The sequence below is a fragment of the Erigeron canadensis genome, chromosome 2 (genome assembly GCF_010389155.1).
Source record: "Erigeron canadensis isolate Cc75 chromosome 2, C_canadensis_v1, whole genome shotgun sequence".
NCBI lineage: Eukaryota > Viridiplantae > Streptophyta > Magnoliopsida > Asterales > Asteraceae > Erigeron > Erigeron canadensis.
The window spans coordinates 41,834,742-41,853,419 of NC_057762.1; the positions used below are offsets into that span (position 1 = coordinate 41,834,742).

At 33.1% G+C, this 18,678-nt stretch overlaps 3 protein-coding genes across 3 annotated transcripts; 1 reads left to right on the forward strand and 2 right to left on the reverse strand.

Annotated features, from left to right (window-relative positions):
• The first annotated feature begins 3,840 nt into the window (after window positions 1-3,840).
• Window positions 3,841-6,431, forward strand: LOC122589318 (L-ascorbate oxidase). Its single transcript, XM_043761603.1, has 5 exons — window positions 3,841-4,237; window positions 4,323-4,415; window positions 4,559-4,771; window positions 5,092-5,271; window positions 5,390-6,431. The coding sequence occupies exons 1-5, from the start codon at window positions 3,965-3,967 to the stop codon at window positions 6,347-6,349; spliced, it is 1,719 nt and encodes a 572-aa protein (XP_043617538.1). The 5' UTR covers window positions 3,841-3,964; the 3' UTR covers window positions 6,350-6,431.
• Window positions 6,432-8,075: 1,644 nt separating this feature from the next.
• Window positions 8,076-9,230, reverse strand: LOC122589977. Its single transcript, XM_043762306.1, has 2 exons — window positions 9,055-9,230; window positions 8,076-8,949 (listed from the first exon to the last, which is right to left on the reverse strand). Exons 1-2 carry the CDS (start codon window positions 9,158-9,160, stop codon window positions 8,258-8,260), a joined length of 798 nt encoding a protein of 265 aa, XP_043618241.1. The 5' UTR covers window positions 9,161-9,230; the 3' UTR covers window positions 8,076-8,257.
• Window positions 9,231-14,027: 4,797 nt separating this feature from the next.
• Window positions 14,028-17,346, reverse strand: LOC122587235 (TORTIFOLIA1-like protein 3). The gene is made up of 4 exons (XM_043759346.1): window positions 16,393-17,346; window positions 16,161-16,266; window positions 15,236-15,717; window positions 14,028-14,761 (listed from the first exon to the last, which is right to left on the reverse strand). Exons 1-4 carry the CDS (start codon window positions 17,200-17,202, stop codon window positions 14,372-14,374), a joined length of 1,788 nt encoding a protein of 595 aa, XP_043615281.1. The 5' UTR covers window positions 17,203-17,346; the 3' UTR covers window positions 14,028-14,371.
• Between the last annotated feature and the right edge of the window lie 1,332 nt (window positions 17,347-18,678).

Genomic DNA, 18,678 nt, shown 5'->3' on the forward strand with positions numbered 1-18,678 from the left:
GAACTTCTATTGTATGCATGAACAAAATCAGAAACGTTATATAATACACGATTGACCTATTATTCCCTTAGCCGGTAACCCTTGTGAATTCTTAGCTACTTGCTGACGTCGTCAATAATTTTGTCTTATTCTTATTTTGTCATTTTCTGCATTTTTTTTTTAACAATTATATATTTTTATAGTTTCTTATTTTTACCACATAATTTTTAGGTTTTATCACTTTATTCTAATTTTTTATATAGAAGTATAATTTACTTTTAAAGTTTTTAATTTTTATCAATTAATTTTGGATTTTAACTTTAATCATCAATTTTTTTAATTTTTTTTCCCTACTTTCTATATCTTATTTTAACGCTTTTAACTTATTTGTACCACTTAACTTATTGGTTTTTTAACTTTAGTTTAACTTTTTGTATACAAACTTAATTATAGTTTAGTTTTAAAGTTTTTAATTTTTATTAATTAACTTTGGGTTTCTAACTTTAATTATCAAATCTTTTTTTTTTCTTTACTTTCTATTTCTTTTTTTAAGGTTTCTAACTAAACTCTTGGTTTTTGCCACCAAATTTTTTCAGTTTCTACTCTTTATAGTAAATTTTAAGTGTCCAAACTTTTAGGTACTGTTGTATGTAAAAATGCTTGCATGACACAGTGTCGATCCCGGGTAAGGTCCCCCGGGGCAACGCCCGGGTCAAAAAAATAGTTCTAACTATACACATTCATCAGAATTTAGAACCATAAGAATTGAAAAAAAATGGATCTCTATATCTTGATGATGATGATGTCAAATAAATGAAAAACAAACAACAATCATTGATGAAAAACGATGTCAAACCACCGCACATATTCCTTTATCTGTATTTCATCATGAAACCGACAAACAAGTAATTCCTTTTACACCCCGCCACCGGGAGATGTTGGTCGTCCATTGTTAATGTCTTTTGCTTTTTCTTCTTATCTTTGATTTTATCTATGTATGTGGGAGATCTAAAAAAAGAAAAAAAAAAAGTAAAAGTTATAAAAATCTTGATACAATAGATATTTATCATAATTCCTTACACATAATTAACTTATGGAGTAATGTTTTTATATGTCTTTAAACTACTAATTAATAACTTAAGTCATTATATAAATCGTCATTGGGAATTAGCCCAACTGAACATTTAATGCCCCTTATGTATTTCAGCAAAATGTTGGTCCCAGGTTTGAACCTTTGAAATACATATTGGGAAGTCCTTGCCAATGAGCTGGGACATGAGGGTTTTCTCTAGCATTTAGCTAGTTTCTTCCAGAACGGTAGTTGGTGACGTGGTCGATCTCTACCAGATAATGAAGAGGCAATGCTGCTGAGTCCAATCAATACTGCTGTTAAAAAAAAGTCATTATATAAATCATATTTTATATGGTTTTTATTCTAGATTACATTATCGATCCATTAATTAATTAGTTAAACAATGAATTGGAGAACATCTTTACGCTCAACATACGATAAAACTAACAAACATTGTTTGGGTACACCAAGTGACCAAACCTGTGATGACAAATGGAGTGCAAATCCAAACTATGGACACAAAAAAGCAACGAATATTTTGAAACAAAAACATCACACATTGTTTGTAGGTAGAATTTTAACAAACAAACTGTATAATGCCAAATATTATACCAACATGTCACAGACTCGATCGCGTATGCAGCTATTTATCACTATGTCAAATAACATTGTATATAACTAAAATGTTAGTATATCACATACAACCAAACATAACATATACCAAAGGCTTAAGAATACTAAACGATAACATCTAACTTATCATTATCATGCTTGTGCAATTATGGTTATTCCCGGTCGAACCAATTGTCCGAATGGTTATTAACTAGTAATTAAGAAAATGACGGCATGCCGTGGAAAATGGACTATACTCGTAGAAATTCACAAAAACGTTGTTTAACAGGATTTCATAATACTATCCATCGTTTGACAAAATTGTTTATAGAATTGAAAATATCAAATGATTGTTATTAACAATCTTGTTTATATAAAATATCAAGTAACCAAGGTGGGGTTATAAACAATACAAGTTTAATTGAGGTAATTTATGTATATACTAGATAAATGCTTGCGTAATTAATGCGGCAGTGTGACAGTGGTGATGGTGGTGGCAATCACTGGTGCTCGGACGGTGATGATGGTGGCGGCGATAGGTGGCAACGACATGATTTTTAATTTAAATTTATTAATTGATGTAAAAGGGGTAGTGTAATTATGACCGGCCAATAAAAAATGTTAAAATCATATATTTAACCATGGTCGGCCAAACAAAAGCTTGCATGCTACAAACTATGGCCGGTCAAACAAAAACTTACACGTAACAACTCATATAGATTGCCACGTTTATTATATTACATGATTTGAAATTTTTACTAAGTTTGTGCACACAATAGAAATTCTGATAGTTCGTGTCGTGTTTAGCTACCTACTATACATTTCGGTGCATCTATCCTTGAAATAATTGGTCAATTTTGTTTTGGCTTATCAGTTTCCTCAAAGTTACATAAATAACACGTACGTTGTTATGAAGTTCTTTAATTATGTTTATGTCAAATCACATATATTAAATCAGAAGTGTGAACTTAGCTTTATTAACAATGGTGATTCCTAACGGTATAACACAAAACTAAACCATCAATCAATCTTTTGATAAATATTTCATTAAACAAACATTCATTTCATAATAAACTAGTGTTATACCCGGCCATTGGCCTGGGATAACGATCGATCGAACACAGACTTGAATACCGGTCAACATATCAACTATTACCATTTGAAAAAAATTCACATTCTTAAAAAATACGTAAATCTTAAAACATAAAACTTTGACAACGAAAAAAAAAATCGTAAATTTTCTTGAAATATAAAAATTAGAAGCTTAAAACTTTCATGGTGAAAATAGAAAAGACTAAAGCGAAGCAACATGGTTAAAGTGCGAAACACTAAAATAATATCATCCTAAAAATAATGATATAAATCAAAATAAATTATAAAAAAACTCAAGAAGGCATGTTGATATCTACACAACATTCTAACTAAAAACCAAAAAGAAAAAAAACTAAGCAGGCAGGCACGTTGCTACCAGCAGTCTGCCAACATGCTTCACTATTCACACCAAATTACTTTAAATTGGAAAATAAATGTTTGAAGCTTAAAACTTTCATGGTGAACATAGAAACAACTAAAACGAAGCACCATGAATTATGAAACATAAAACTTTAATGATAAAAATAAAAAGTCTCGAAAGATTTAATGGTTAAAGAAAAAGACTATAACTTTATCACACTAAAAATAATGATATATGTCAAAGTAAAATATAAATCGAGGAGCGTAAGTTAAAAAAAGTCAAACCCCGACCAGGAACTTATAGCGGCGACGTCGCCGCTAATACTGCGAGCCCACGTAATGGTAAATCTGACAGTAGAAAATAGCGGCCCCATTTCAGTGTCAGAGTATTAACGGTGACGTCGCCGGAAATGCCTTGATCGGGTTGACTTTTGCCTGGTGATGTTACCCGATGCCATATAAATAATAGTTTGTAAAACATCTAGGCATCTAGCTAGAAAATGCAGTTTAGAACTATTCGCCATTTTGAATTTTGATTAAGTCCAAGTCAACACATTTCATTCAAAGTCAACTATTCTGTGCATAAAAGTAAAAGGGAACTTTCACGCATGACATACACACATACAAGTTACATTACCAAAGGAAACCCCAAAGCAATTTCCAGCAGCCACCCCAAGTGACCACCCCCCATGACTATAAGTAATATATATATACACTCTCTAATATGGATATATGGATCTAAACCCCCCTTGAAAGATATCATTAAAAATATCTACTCTTTTAATTAGCTTCAAGAGAAACATTTCATTTTTCCACATCATATCATATATATATAGTAAAACAAACACTATGAAGAAAAATAATGTTCTTATATTGTTATGTGTATTTCTTTTTACGATATTAAGTCTTAACTCGATAGTCGAAGCTAGGATTCGACATTATCGATGGGAGGTAAAGTACGAGTTTAAATCGCCAGATTGTTTCCGTAAACTCGTGATCACTATAAACGGAAGGAGCCCTGGGCCGAGCATACTTGCACAACAAGGTGACACCATCATTGTTGACCTTAAAAACAGTTTGCTCACTGAAAATGTTGCCATTCATTGGCATGGTATCAGACAGGTAAACAAACAGCCGATCATCAAAAATATAACTATATTTATATTTATGTTTTGAGATTAATTTCATTAAATTAATGGATTTGCAGATTGGAAGTCCATGGGCTGATGGAACTGAAGGCGTTACTCAATGTCCTGTTCTACCCGGAGACACTTTTAGATACAAGTTTGTTGTTGATAGAGTAAGTTAATTACTTATTACTCGTAGTATTTTTCTAATCTATCTATCTAATATATTACTAGAACTTAATATGATTTATTATATATGTCATTTCATTTTCGTTCAAGCTTTTGATATTTTTTCTTTTGATATATATGTGTTCAGGCAGGAACCTACTTGTACCATGCGCATTACGGGATGCAACGAGAGGCGGGGTTATACGGATCTATTCGTGTGGCATTGCCGGACGGAGAAGCCGAACCGTTCTCGTATGACTATGACAGAAGTATTATTCTAAACGATTGGTATCACAAAAGCACATACGAACAGGCTGCCGGCCTTTCTTCTATTCCCTTTCAATGGGTCGGTGATCCTCAGGTATATTATACTACAAACAATTACTACCATGTTTTTTTTTTCTTTTTTTCTTTTAAGCAGATAACTATAACCATAATATAATATAATTTCATACAAAAGAATCCAATGACATATAGTATATTTGTTGTATACTTTACTTTTAGTAAATATATAATCATTTTATTTTACTTTTGGCTAAAATTTATTAGTAAGATAACTCGACATCAACCAAGTCCTGTTTAGCTAGCTAACCCAAATTTTAAGTGCATTTATTATTATATGATTCTGTTTTAACATTTGTAGAAAATAACATAACTTATAATTTATGATTTTTGTTTCAGTCATTGTTGATTCAAGGGAGAGGCAGATTCAATTGTAGTAGCCCAACGATTGCCGCGAGTCAATGTAACGCCACAAATCCCGAATGCTCGCCCTATATTTTCACTGTTGTTCCCGGAAAAACTTACCGCCTTAGGATTGGAAGTTTAACTGCTTTGGCTGCTCTAAGTTTCGAAATAGAGGTAAAAACCTAAATGCTAATTAACATCGCTAGACTGTTCAAGATTTAGTACAAAATAATTTTGATATATTTATTTTTAACGAAAAAAAAAAGTAATTTGTTTTTACGTTTTTACGCAGGGGCATAATATGACAGTTGTTGAAACCGATGGTCACTATGTAGAACCATTTGTCGTAAATAATCTTTATATATACTCGGGTGAAACATACTCGGTTTTAGTCACAGCAAACCAAGACCCGTCGCGAAATTATTGGGCTGTGTCAAAAATGGTGAGCCGTAACAACACGACTCCAAATGGTCTAGCCATTTTCAACTATTACCCGAACCATCCCAGAAAATCACCACCTACGGTTCCACCAAGTGGACCGTTCTGGAACGACGGTCAAGCCAGGGTTAACCAAAGTCTCGCGATTAAGTCTCACCCTAACTATATACACCCTGTCCCAAAAACATCTGATAGAGTGATTATTCTTTTGAACACACAAAACCGGATTAACGGAAGTGTCAAATGGTCCGTAAATAATGTCTCATTTACCCTGCCTCATACCCCGTACCTCGTTTCACTTAAACAAGATTTACTTCATACATTCGATCAAACCCCTCCTCCAGATGTCATCAATGGGTATGAAAAATACGACATAAATATTGCCGCGCCAAACGTTAATGCAACTTCTAGCAACGCTTTGTATAGACTAAAGTTCAATACGACAGTAGACATTATTCTTCAAAACGCGAACACAATGAATGTTAATAATAGTGAGACACACCCGTGGCATCTACACGGGCATGATTTTTGGGTTCTTGGGTATGGAAGCGGAAAATTTAACGCTTCAAAGGATCCCGAAAGTTATAATCTGGTCAACCCGATTATGAAGAACACAGTACCGGTTCATCAATACGGGTGGACTGCTTTGAGGTTTGTCGCGGATAACCCGGGTGTTTGGGCTTTTCATTGCCATATTGAGTCCCATTTTTACATGGGCATGGGAACAGTATTTGAAGAAGGGATTGAGAAAGTGTCAACATTGCCTTCTTCTATCATGGGTTGTGGTGATACAAAAAGATTTATTAGGCCCTAAAAGTGTGTGGTTTTTTTGTTCTTATTTTTTTATAAAAAAGATCTTCACACTTGATTAATTTGAAGGATCAATTTAAACATTAGTGATTTTTTGTGTAAATTAAGAATGATAGGTGATGACAAAATGATTAAACAGAAGTTTGGATTGTTAACTCAAGGGGTGTAACTTTTGAGCATATATAAAAAAGTACTCGTATATATTTAAGAACTATATGTATACGCTTTTCGTTACGTAGAAATTTTGTGAGTAGTATCGTATTGTATATGTCTAAAAAACTTGAATGTAATACTATATATAGTTTTTCCATTGTTTATCATGTTTAGCAAAATAACCATTTGCAATGCGCGCAGCATTATGATTATGCACCCCCGGCCCTTTAGAGTGTTCTATTGGAATTGTAAACGTACTTAGTAATTTTTATATCAAAATTGTAATCATTTCTTATGTTTTGTTGCATAAGATGTTTGGTAAAATGTTATTTAATCAACACTTGAATATTACTTTAATAAATTATGGCCAAAAAGCATTTTATCACTCTCGATTTGGTTGACTATTTCTAGTAATCTGAATGATCTAAGATTCTAAGGTACGTGTAATATTGTACATGAACTTGGACAAGGTCTTTTGAATATCTAAACTCATTTAAATCATAGATAAATTACTTTAATATCACATTAAACTGGTTGTGATATAAAAGTTAAACTCGTTGTCGTCACAATTCACAAGAGTCATACGTTTGAATTTTGTCAGGTCAACATCTTGACAATGATAAATAAAATTTCCGAAACAGCCACAAAGATATTTCGTTAGGCCATGTACAAGAATTGCTCATCTTTCCAAATAACAGCACAAGATGCAATACGTTATCAAATATGACTTGGCTTTGATTCAATGCCAGGCCTCGCACTTGACATTGTAATTTCACATGTGACTGGCCCAAGATGGATAACTGGGCCAATTTCCGAACCTTAAACAGTAGGTTTTGGAATTGAGTTGAGAAATTGAACTCAACAGTCTACACAAATCCAAGTACACGTTGATCTTAATTTATATAAATGGTCTCAATGGTTTATTTGAAGTTTCACGTTTGAGTCTTTGAGATTAAAAACCTACATAGATGAAATTTGAAAAATGAGGATATCAAAAGCTAATGGATGTTGCATTTTCTGGATACCTATACTTCTCGAGTCTTGAGTGCCTTTCTTCTACCGGAAAATATGATTTACTGACAGTCACTATTTACCCGATCATCCCCATTTCCCATCTTCCATTGCTATTTTGATCATCCGTATGAAACTGTTTTAGCCTATGAGGGGAAAAAAAAACACAAATTTTTTATAAAAAAATAAAAGATCGAAAAAGAAACTTATAAAAAATTTTAGTCTCAAAAGAAATAATTGAAATTTGAAAATTTATACTGAGGAATAAGTTCCATGTTTACACGAGATTATAAACTTAAGAATAGTATCTAAATAGCATAAGTACATGATTAACAGGGTATCGAATGTATTATACACGTTAACTATAGTTTTAAAAGTTCTATGTAGCATTTTTCTTTTCTAATAAGGTCAGAAGTACTCATTAATGACGGAAAGTATAATATATATTGTTTTATCCCTTTTCGTGTTAAAAAGGTCTTCGCATAATTTAAATTTCTCGATGAGAAACCATATCCCTAGAGATCTAGAGATCCACCATGAATAAAAAATTAGATACATATGGGTCACCCCGAAGTATATATGCTTATGATCGATAGGAAATACACCCCCAAATAAGTACAAAGTACGTACATGATTAGTTCAAGGGAAATCTATTTAAACAATACCAAATTTAACACATGCATATATACACAGTTACACACCCAAATCATGTAATTAATTAAGCCATGGATTCATTGGGTATACTTACTTACTTCCCTTTGCCAATGAAACCAGTGGTGTAGGACAAATGAACCCCAAGTGCCACAATCACAAGAACACCCACACCAACATTCACCAGCAACAGCTTCCTATCTTCATTCGTCAGTACCTTTTCATAATTCTCCTCCAGTATTTTGTCACCCTGAAAACCGTCACGTCCATCATTTCTTTGTCCCAATATTAATCCTCCATCCTTGAAGTTATTTTTGCTCATATTCTCAAGTAATGCGTGCATTCCCTCTCCTGCATCCAACCATGGTTTTTCAGCAACATTATGCGTGTCTTTCTTAGGAACATTTGATCCAAATGCAGATTCTCCATATACTTCTTTTTCTTCTAGAGTACTGGTTTTCAATGGTTCTTGTTTGATTGGTGAATATGAAGACGTCATTGGCATTTGTTGCAGTGTTAAAGCGTTGTCCACTAAAGGTTCTTCTTGCTTTGTTGCTTTGAAAGCTTGTTCATCCGTTTTAGGGGGAATTTGTGGTGTGTCGACCATCTTTCTTCTAGACATTGTAATTTTTAGAATTCCGCCAGAATAACAAATACCTCTCATTTCACAGTTTTCAGGAACTCTATAATCTTCATTAACCACTCTAACGTTTCCGTCATGCCAACCTTCTCCACGAACTTTAACAATGTTCAAGTCTTCATTAGTCGTAGCCTCAGTCATGTAGAAACCTTGAAAGACAATAAATTTAATTAATCATATAACTAGTTAAACAAAAACAAACCTTAATTGGAATAATATTACAGTACGTAGAATAAAATTGATGGATTTATTACTAGGAAGATACACAAGAAGAGTGTCATAATCTTCCTCTTTTCTCCATTCGGACGTAGGCTTGAAAGGTATTGCCAAAGGAGCATAGACTGTATGCATATTACCCATTTTTTTTAATGTTATTATATTTGATGATGTGTTTTTGAAAAGATAAGTTTAAATATGGTTAGTGTTTATTTAAAGAAAGGAAAAGGTTTGTATATATACATATATTTCTGTGCAATTTATATATATACATGGCCGGTTGATTAAACTTGACTCAAGGGGTTTAGGCTTAGTTATGTATGAAGATATACCAAAAAGTTTACTTGGTGTTGGGTATATGCTTATGTATCCTTGTTTGGGTGTTCAAACTTACAAGGCAAAATATTGATGCTTGTTGAATGACCTTTCCTAGAGCTCACTTGACCCCAAATTATTAGCTATTGCCCATATATAGAATCACTTGTTGGTTACGTTTATGGTTAGCCAGCTAGCTAGCTAGCTACATAGTTTCTTCTTCCTCTATATATAATATGTTACATTACATACTATTGTATGTACCAAGTAAAAAATCTAACAGGTTATCCGGACAACGTCGACAATAATTTAATTTATTGTGGTATCTGAATGAACTTTTGTGTCGACGTGTGTGCATGTTTACACGGATGGTGTTTCTTAAAAGATGGAGAAGGAATATAAATGGTAAAAACTAAAATGATAAAAAGGAAATGAAAAATTAAAAAATAGTACAAAACAGAAAAACAAAGAAAGTCAAATTAGTGGTCTAAATCAAATTTTAACTTGAATTTAAAAAATTCAAATTTGTTTTATCTTCTACTTAATCAGCCCGGCTTCAACCCGGACGTTTTTAATAAAATTTTAAAAGCAATAAAAATCTAAAAAAATGTATATAACTTTTGTTATTAATATATTATAACTCGTCTTGAAGATATTAAATTGATTAACACAATAATTATATATATCACTACCTATTGCATTAACAAAACATAAAAAGACATTTATGATATTATATAAAAAAGTATTTATTTTGTTTTCTATAAAAGAATAAATTTGTAGACATTATAAATAAAATAAAACATTTTTAAAATATTTAATTGGCTATTTATCTTTAAAATTTTATTAATTAGATATGACATCATAAATAAAATAAAAACATTTTAAAAAAATTTGTAGACATGTCACATCAATAGTTTAAAAACAATCATTCTTTATTATATATAAAAAATATATATTGCATATTTTATTTTAGGAAATTTAACACTCTTTTATATCTGATATCCCCTAACCTTAAACATCCTTAATATATTACGAGTACTTCTTTATAAAACAAATTACTATTTTCCTTTTTAAACTTTTCATCTTTAAAGAAATCCAAAATAGCTTTAACTTTTAACACATTTTCAACCCACATAGCATATTAACCTAAAATACCCATCTTTCTATATAAACTAGTTAACTCTCTTATTTATTTATTTAAATATTTTCATCTAATATATATATATATACTTATAACAATGTTAATGAAATTATTTACAACATATATTTTTCAACTCATAAATAACTATTAACTACACTACTTTTTTTATATTTATAATCACATCATCACCGCCACCGCTGTCGCCGTTACTAATGCCGCCCATCGCCGCTCTCACCACCAACCGTCGCTGCATTGTGTAGGAATCCTTCTAGTATTCCTATATTAGAATAGAATAGTCATCTTTTGATTATTCAATTTTTATTTATTTATTTTGACTTTAAGTATTCGCTTATGCTATAATAATATAATTTTTATATCTAAAAACTGATAAGAATAATCTATAGATTAAATATAAATAACAATATAATAATGTTTGAAATGCTTCAAATTATTAAATAGATGATGCTTTAACATGTCACATGTAATCATGTTTCATGATACAATACCAATATTTTTAAACATAATGTAAGTATACATAATTTTTATTTAATTCTTGACAGAGTATATGTCAGGATATTATAATTGATTTTTATTGCAAATTTTTTTGTTACAAACCACAAAACAATTTTACCATCGACAAACAGGTAAAAATACTTCAATTACATCTTCTTGGTTGGAGGTCTTTATGGAAATAGTATCTCTACCTTTTGGATAGAGATAAAACTATCTATAGCTCACATCCCCCATACCCCGCTCAGGAATTGGGTACATTTGTTGTTTGTTGTTGCATCTATAATAATTTCTGCATAATATAGTTATACAAAACGTAGTTAATTTTATATTTTTGTTATAAATGACTAAATTTTATTGTAAATATCATTCCTCATTTGAGAGTTTATTTAAACAAGAAAAAGGGAAATAGGTTAAAGATCATTGAATTGGGCGTCGTTGTGTGAGCTGTTTGCTGCAAAACAAATTGACTAGTCGGCCCTCTGCTACAGGTAGACAAACACTAGAATAAAAAGAGTAAAAGATAGAAGAAATATAGAAAAATGGGAGTGTTAAGCAAAGCTGGCGATTTGGTGTTCAGGGGTTTCACTTTAGGTCTTGGCGCCGCCACTATCTATCTCACCGCCACTTTTTCCGTCAATGTTTACCGCGGTCTCGCTTGGCACAATGCCCAATCGGTATATCTAATTCTTTTTATATTTATATATATATATAAACCAACCCTAATAATTTCTTTCTTTTAATCCCTTGCTGCCAATTGTTTGATAGCTAGTTTTCTAGTTTAGGGTTTACTTGATCTGTTTGATTCTTATATATTCCTTGTTTATAAACATACCGCCCCTAAAAGTAATCTTCAACCGCTTATGATCAGCACACTCTTAAACGGTGAAATATGAACACATGAATTTATATGTTTAGTTTATAGGATATCCTTACCCCCTGTTTCAGCTAAGTTAGTAATCGTGTTGCATCGTCCCTGTTGTCTGTTTCTTCTAATTATTATAGCTGTTCGAAAATGAATAATGGGAAATGTTAATATCAAGTTGGCTCTTGGTTTTCAAACTGGAAACAAGAAACTGACTTACCTGCTCATGATTCCTGAGGCCTCAATAGTGATATATTTGCATCAAAAGCTGTCTTCTATAGGTCTATAATGATGAAAAACGCTATATTACAAAATATATGTAAGTGATCTCACTACTGTGAAATGAAGAAACAAAACTCAGCTTATTATTCAAACGTTTTGAGTTAAGACCGATGTTGATACACCTATCAAAATTATGTTTCTGTATTAATTTTGCCATGTGTGTTTTGAATTTATATATCCGTATCGTTGGTTGGCCTTTATTTACTTTAATGTGAAATGAAAGCAATTATAAATATCGGCTTTGGTGGCCGATATATCGGTGATATGTCAGTTCTCGGTAGTCCACTGCTACGATATTTCACATATCGTTCAAGTATATCGGCTTTGGTCCATATCTGTCAATATCGGCCCTTGGCGGTCGACCGGCAAGATACCGCGACCGACATTTAGAACCTTGAATGAAAGCATACCGAAGTAGGGGCTCATGACGGAGTTTGACATACCACCGCTATGTTTCCGAGACATAATTGGCCCCGACCAATTTACCATTCTTGTTTTCTATTGCTTGATATGAGAATGAGCTGTGGTTTTCCATTCACTGCATATGAATTTAATTATTCTGTAATTGTGATGCAAACATATCAACTTCTTTTTCACAATTCTGCAACATTTAATGTTTACAAGTTTCCGTTGGCTTTTTTGTTACAGAAACCCGGGAATGATGGGACTCCTGATCACGAGACATAATCAAATCATGTTGTGGCCTTTTCATTTTATATATGGTCAAGGCAGTTGCCTTCTATAACTTGAAACACCTCTATAAATTATTGGAGAGAATCTAGTACTTATCCTGCTCGTGTCAAACATGCCAAATTACACAAATGTTTTTTTAGTTAGTTGTTGATCCAGATTTGAAGTTTTTGATTAATGGTTCCTCTGCTATTTGGTAGATACATGTTTTGAACAGCACAAATACTAAACCAACAAAGCTGTAATCCGACTTCCGAGTTTATTTGTTTTGGTTGAGCTATCTCAACTATAATAATATGAATTCTATTGTCATTTTATTGTTTTTTATTTCGTTGCTCTCTTACATCTGATCAGCCTGGTTTTTACAGAAACCTTTCATTTGAACGCATCAATGTTGCAAAACGTGTTGAATCTAGATACTTGTTGACAAAGGGCATGACTTTTCAAAAATAGTTTTTGCCTTTTTGGTATTTCATTGTGTAAAGAGCAAAATTGTATGACATGCCAACACCCAAAGTGTAATTTGGTGTTGTAAATTTTTGGAGAATTTTCATTTTTATCATAATGTATGACATGCCAACACCCAAAATGTAATTTAGTTGAGCTAATACAGCTATTTGTTGGTGAGTGGTAGTTTGAATAGTCGTGTTCTTGTTCAGTTGATTGGTGAGTTATTATATATAGAGAGAATGTGTTTTGCGACATATCACCTCAAACAGTTTTTGGTTCTTGCTTTCATAAACAGGTTGATATCGAGTCTGGAATCATATTTTTGTACAATTTGAATGCAACATCTTTGCAAAGATGTTGAACCCAGACACTTTTAGGTAACGTTGACAAACGACATGACTTTTAACAATGGTTAATGCTTTTTCAAAGTATTCTGAAGAGCAAAACTTACCATTAAACTACCACAACGCCTGAGGTGCGAAGTCTAAATTACTGTCTAAAGCTGTGCAGATTTGCAATAGATGCATTGCCCGGTTCTTAAATTGATATGGGTAGCAATAGAATGAAAGCAGTGCACTAGAGACATTGCTACTGCTAGGCAAACATATACGTACTGTTGGCATCTGTAGCATGATTTTGTTATATAAGGTTACAACATGAGAAATTGAGGATGTGGTACATTAAGTGTATCAAGTAAGTAGTATGCACTCGCTGTAAGAACAAATCTGAAAAGAGGAAACATATGCTTCTCAGCAATCTGTGAGGGGGAAAAAATAGTCGAAACGACCAAATAAATTAATGGGAGCAGACATTGCTCAAATTCATCAAAAGACGATAAACCCTGTTGAATTGATATTAATCTTCAAATTCCTAGCCGCAGCCAAGAAGCAGTCTCATGATGGCAGTAATATCAACATATATACACAATCAAAGCTTCTCCAAATCCACTCATTTATGATAATGCATCATATAATTTGCTTCTATAATGTATTCATGAGCCTAACGCTAGTAGTAACGCTAACACGTGTAACAAGTTCCTGTAACGAAACCTGTGGCAGAAGATATGACAGAGCAAGATAGGCATCAAAAGCCTATTTGAGAATTAATACTCAGAAATCACATGGGCGTTCCGATGGACCTCGGCCAATGGATTCTTGATTAACCCATTACCACCTCCATGACGTCGAAATCCCCTGTTCTCTGGGTCACGTGAATTAAGATTCATATGATTGCCATTGATATGGCCTGTTGCTGTAAATGGAGATGAAGAAATTCTGGTGTTTGAATGCTGAATTTCCATTTTCTTCCAGAGCTTAGAAGTCAAAAAGTCGGCACCAGGTAATTTGCAGCATAAGGTGTCTGCAGGTTCTGTATGTGACAACCTTCCAGTTGACCTGGCCAAGTCAAACGAGATCTCATCCAGTGTTAGCTCTAGACCATGCACTCGTGTTTCCAGTGATCTCATCCCAGTCTGTGAGCTTCCGATAAATTTCTATCATTTGGGGGTCAAATTGTCAGAAACAGTGTTCACAACTTGAAGTATAACCAAGATAAAAACTGTACTAAAACAGAAATGGAGAAAATGAAAGACTTTTAGATGACACATACAGTCCAAGGTTTATATGCTACCAAAGAGTTAATTTACTAAAAGGGTGAAATTAAAGGATATTTAATTGCAAAGATTTGCTTTTCCTATATTTAGATACTTCTATAATAATGCACATGTCGTCGGCAAGATCGGCAGTGACATTTGGAACATTTGGTGAGAAGGTAGCACTTATTTTTCAAGCCCCACAGTATAGTGACAAACAAGCTGTTTTTAGATGTGTATTTGGTCAACAAATTAGTGTTACCAATTAAGTGGACCAGGTTGTCTAAACGAAAAGTTAAACAAACTTTAACAATATCGTTAAATACAAAATAGCTCGCTATCAAAACAAAGAGCATAAAAAATTAAGAAAATTACCTGGAGGAGATCAAACAGATTGGACTGTTGGGTCTCAATCTGGACGAGTTGATTGCGAATCAAAGATAACTCCTCGGAATCTTTGTGGCTTTTGCGGATATCCTCCGTGATGTTACTCCCTACAATAGTGGAACTTAACCTTGCATTGTGATATTTAGACTCTTGCACATCTTCATCAACAGTCTCATTAGAAAGGGCTTGTTTTGCTCCTGTTTTCACATATTTTTTGGTAACATGATCGGCGTCCACAGACAATGGACTTGCAATTGCAGGACGAGGTGCAGCAGCAGTGTGAAGTTTTTGATCATCATTGGGCTTCTTACGATCCAACTTCCTGAACATTGCTGGACCAGTTTTATTGTTACTATTTTCCAACGAAATGCGACGTGCTGCAGATGCAGTGGAAGAACCATTAGGCACAGTTCTCTTGCTAATCACCTGAGTCCTTGGAGGATATCTTCCATCACTGGCAACTTCAGCTCCTGGATCATACATCAGCAAATCACAGAATTCAGAAATCATACATTTCCATGAGCAAGAGATTTTAGAAAAAAAGAATCAAGAAGTCGATGATATAAAGGTAATTGTAAGAAGTTAAGTACAAAATATGACTTCTTACCACTTCAAAATCATCAAAAAGTTGTGACAAAATGCAACAAGAATAAAGAATATCAAATGAAGTTTCTAGCAATCGCGCACAAAAAGTTCTTCTGTTGTATTCAACATGATACACAAAAGTTTGAGAGGACAATAAGATGTTGCTAATGAGGATTTCAGATCTAAAATTAAAGCATCTATAACTACTTTAATCCCAATAAAGAGGACATAAATCAGACCAAAAGTAAAAGGCATCATGTGATAATGCAGCTTTATAAGATACAAAACTAAATTAAGAATCTAATTTCATAAATTACATCTTGAATACCTTTACAAGACGACTGTGATTCCGGCAGAGTGAACTCCTCAGCCACATCCGGAACTGCCTTCCATGCCTCGATCATCTGATTCATCGTCTCCCTTACGCTTTTCACCTGCATTATTATATATATGATCAGAGACACATTTATGCATTATCTTATGGAGTATATCAAAACTCATAATATGTATACACCTAGCTTGTCAAAATGATCATATCAGATACAATTATCAATATCTACCTTATCAAACCTCTTGGCCTCAAACGTCTTCAAACACGAATCCTTAAATTCGGACACCAAATCCGCCTCAACAAGAGCCAATTTCTGCAGCCCCTCCGCAGCCGCTTTCCTCGCACTCCAATCCTCACTCTTCACAACAAACTCAACCAAAACACTCACCAAATTCCTAACTGTCACCAAACTGGAAGCAGCACCAACGCCAACCAAGCTCCTTAAAACCGTCAACAAAGCCGGTTTCGCTTTAAAACTCTCAGACTTCAACAGCTTCTCAATCTTAGGTATCATCCTTCTCAAATAAACCACATCCGGATCACGTGCACCGTCCACAGCTGCAGCTAAACACAACGCCGCACCGATCTGAGAATTCATGTCCTGTTCGGTTACCAAAGCGTCAACTAACGGTTTCACAACAGACGTAAACGGCGGTTTAATCACATGGACCGCAATGGAGGTAACTGCAGCTACGCATGCTGACCGTACAGAGGTGTCATGATCACGAAGACGGCGTATAACGGCAGATATAAGTTTAGATAACTGAAAGGATGACAAAACATCTCCGTGAAATTCGGAAACAGTTGCGATTAAACGCACGCATTGTTTACGGACAAGAGAATGATCAGAAGAGTCGGTGGCGGATATTGAAGATATAAAGAGTGAGATGGAATCTGGAGATAAGTTTTTGGCAATGGATTCGAGTTCTGATGATGCTGCAGAATGTGTGTCCCGATCGGATAGTTTGTTAAGGCAGTTGAGAATGTTGTGTTTAAATTCGCGTGTGGCCGATGTTTGGTTACTGCTGGAATGTGTCATTGTGTGTGTGATATTATGGCGGTGGTGGTGTGTCTGGATTCACCGGGAGCATTAATGCCTGGGCGGGAGCGAGGTGGGGGTGATTGTGGTTTGTGTTCTGTTCTGACTTTGGGTTTGGTTTATCTGAAAGGTGTTTGATTTATATAAAGTAATATAATAAAGGGGTCAAATAATTTAGCATTGTCAATTGGTGAGACACTCTAGTTATATGTACTTTTATCCATGAAATGGGCTGATTTTATCTATCTATTTTGTTAAAATGCAATTCATACTCTATTAATCCTTAATTATTGGAAAAATTTTAATGAAGCTTTCCTTTTGGCACCGGTTTTCAGCTCGTAAAATCGAGATCCAATTAAACAACTGATTATTCCTTGTTAAGATTTGTTTTTATTTAAAAGTCACCTGTAAAAAAAAAATACATTAACAATTTAGTATTTAAAGTTATCATACAGATTAATAAATACATTTATAGCAAATTAAATGACAAATGTACCCTTTACAACATAGGTACATTACCCATAATATTTAACTGATGATGATTTGATATTTAGTAATTGATTTTTAAGCGTATAATTACTTGGATTTTTTTCTTTTTCAAAATTGTTTCCTTACTCACCATTTAGTTTATAAATATCTTGATTGGCAAGAAAAAACCAAGAAAACTAGTTAGATCTTCATTAAGTATACCTATTATGCCACATATTAAAAGGATCAACCATGGCGCACAAGTTAACAACTAGTGCCCACCCGTGTGACCCCAACACTTTGTAAAGTGACAAATTAGGGCATATCTAAGTTTATTGAACACATGCCATATTTAGATCACTATTTGATTTTGATTATCATCTTGAAATATGATTTTCAGATCGCACAAGTGATGTTTTCAAATTATTTTTATTTTAGTATTTTTAGATGTTCAAGTATAATAATACCATACATAAAAATAATCGATTAAAATATTTAATAATTACCACTGAGATAGTTTTTCGAAGTTAATTAAAAAAAATTCTGAGAACTCTAATAAGCATATGTTAATGGCAAGTGTTAGTCTTGTTTTGTGGTGTTTCAAAGGAAGGTGAGGGGCAATGATCATTATTGGCGAACTAGGAAGCAAACCATATTTGCTTATAATCAAAGATTTCATTCATTTCTTTTCAAAGATTGATATTTCAAGAAATGACCATATGAATCATAAATCCTTAAAGTATTATTTAAGACTTTTATAAATATCATTTATCATGATGTAAGGATCGAGATCTTAAACATTATGGTACAGTTAATTAGTAAAATATATTACTTCGTAGTTCTCTTATGAAAAAATATATTCAAATATTTCTTTTCTTTTTTGAAAAATATATTTAGATATTTGTATGGTATAAAAATAAATTTAAAAAATAGTAATGTAGTAAAAAGGTGATGTCATATTCTTCGATATAATACATTTGAATTTGAATATATATATAAATAAGGGTC

Excerpts from the sequence above, each read along its gene's own strand:
- LOC122589318 (XM_043761603.1), top strand. The coding sequence starts at position 3,965 with ATGAAGAAAAATAATGTTCTTATATTGTTATGTGTATTTCTTTTTACG. Across the intron at positions 4,238-4,322 it reads ATTGGCATGGTATCAGACAG|ATTGGAAGTCCATGGGCTGA; the intron begins GTAAACAAACAG and ends ATGGATTTGCAG. Across the intron at positions 4,772-5,091 it reads AATGGGTCGGTGATCCTCAG|TCATTGTTGATTCAAGGGAG; the intron begins GTATATTATACT and ends TTTTTGTTTCAG.
- LOC122589977 (XM_043762306.1), bottom strand. The coding sequence starts at position 9,160 with ATGGGTAATATGCATACAGTCTATGCTCCTTTGGCAATACCTTTCAAG. Across the intron at positions 8,950-9,054 it reads TCTTCTTGTGTATCTTCCTA|GTTTCTACATGACTGAGGCT; the intron begins GTAATAAATCCA and ends TTGTCTTTCAAG.
- LOC122587235 (XM_043759346.1), bottom strand. The coding sequence starts at position 17,202 with ATGACACATTCCAGCAGTAACCAAACATCGGCCACACGCGAATTTAAA. Across the intron at positions 16,267-16,392 it reads AGGCCAAGAGGTTTGATAAG|GTGAAAAGCGTAAGGGAGAC; the intron begins GTAGATATTGAT and ends ATAATAATGCAG. Across the intron at positions 15,718-16,160 it reads ATCACAGTCGTCTTGTAAAG|GAGCTGAAGTTGCCAGTGAT; the intron begins GTATTCAAGATG and ends TGTATGATCCAG.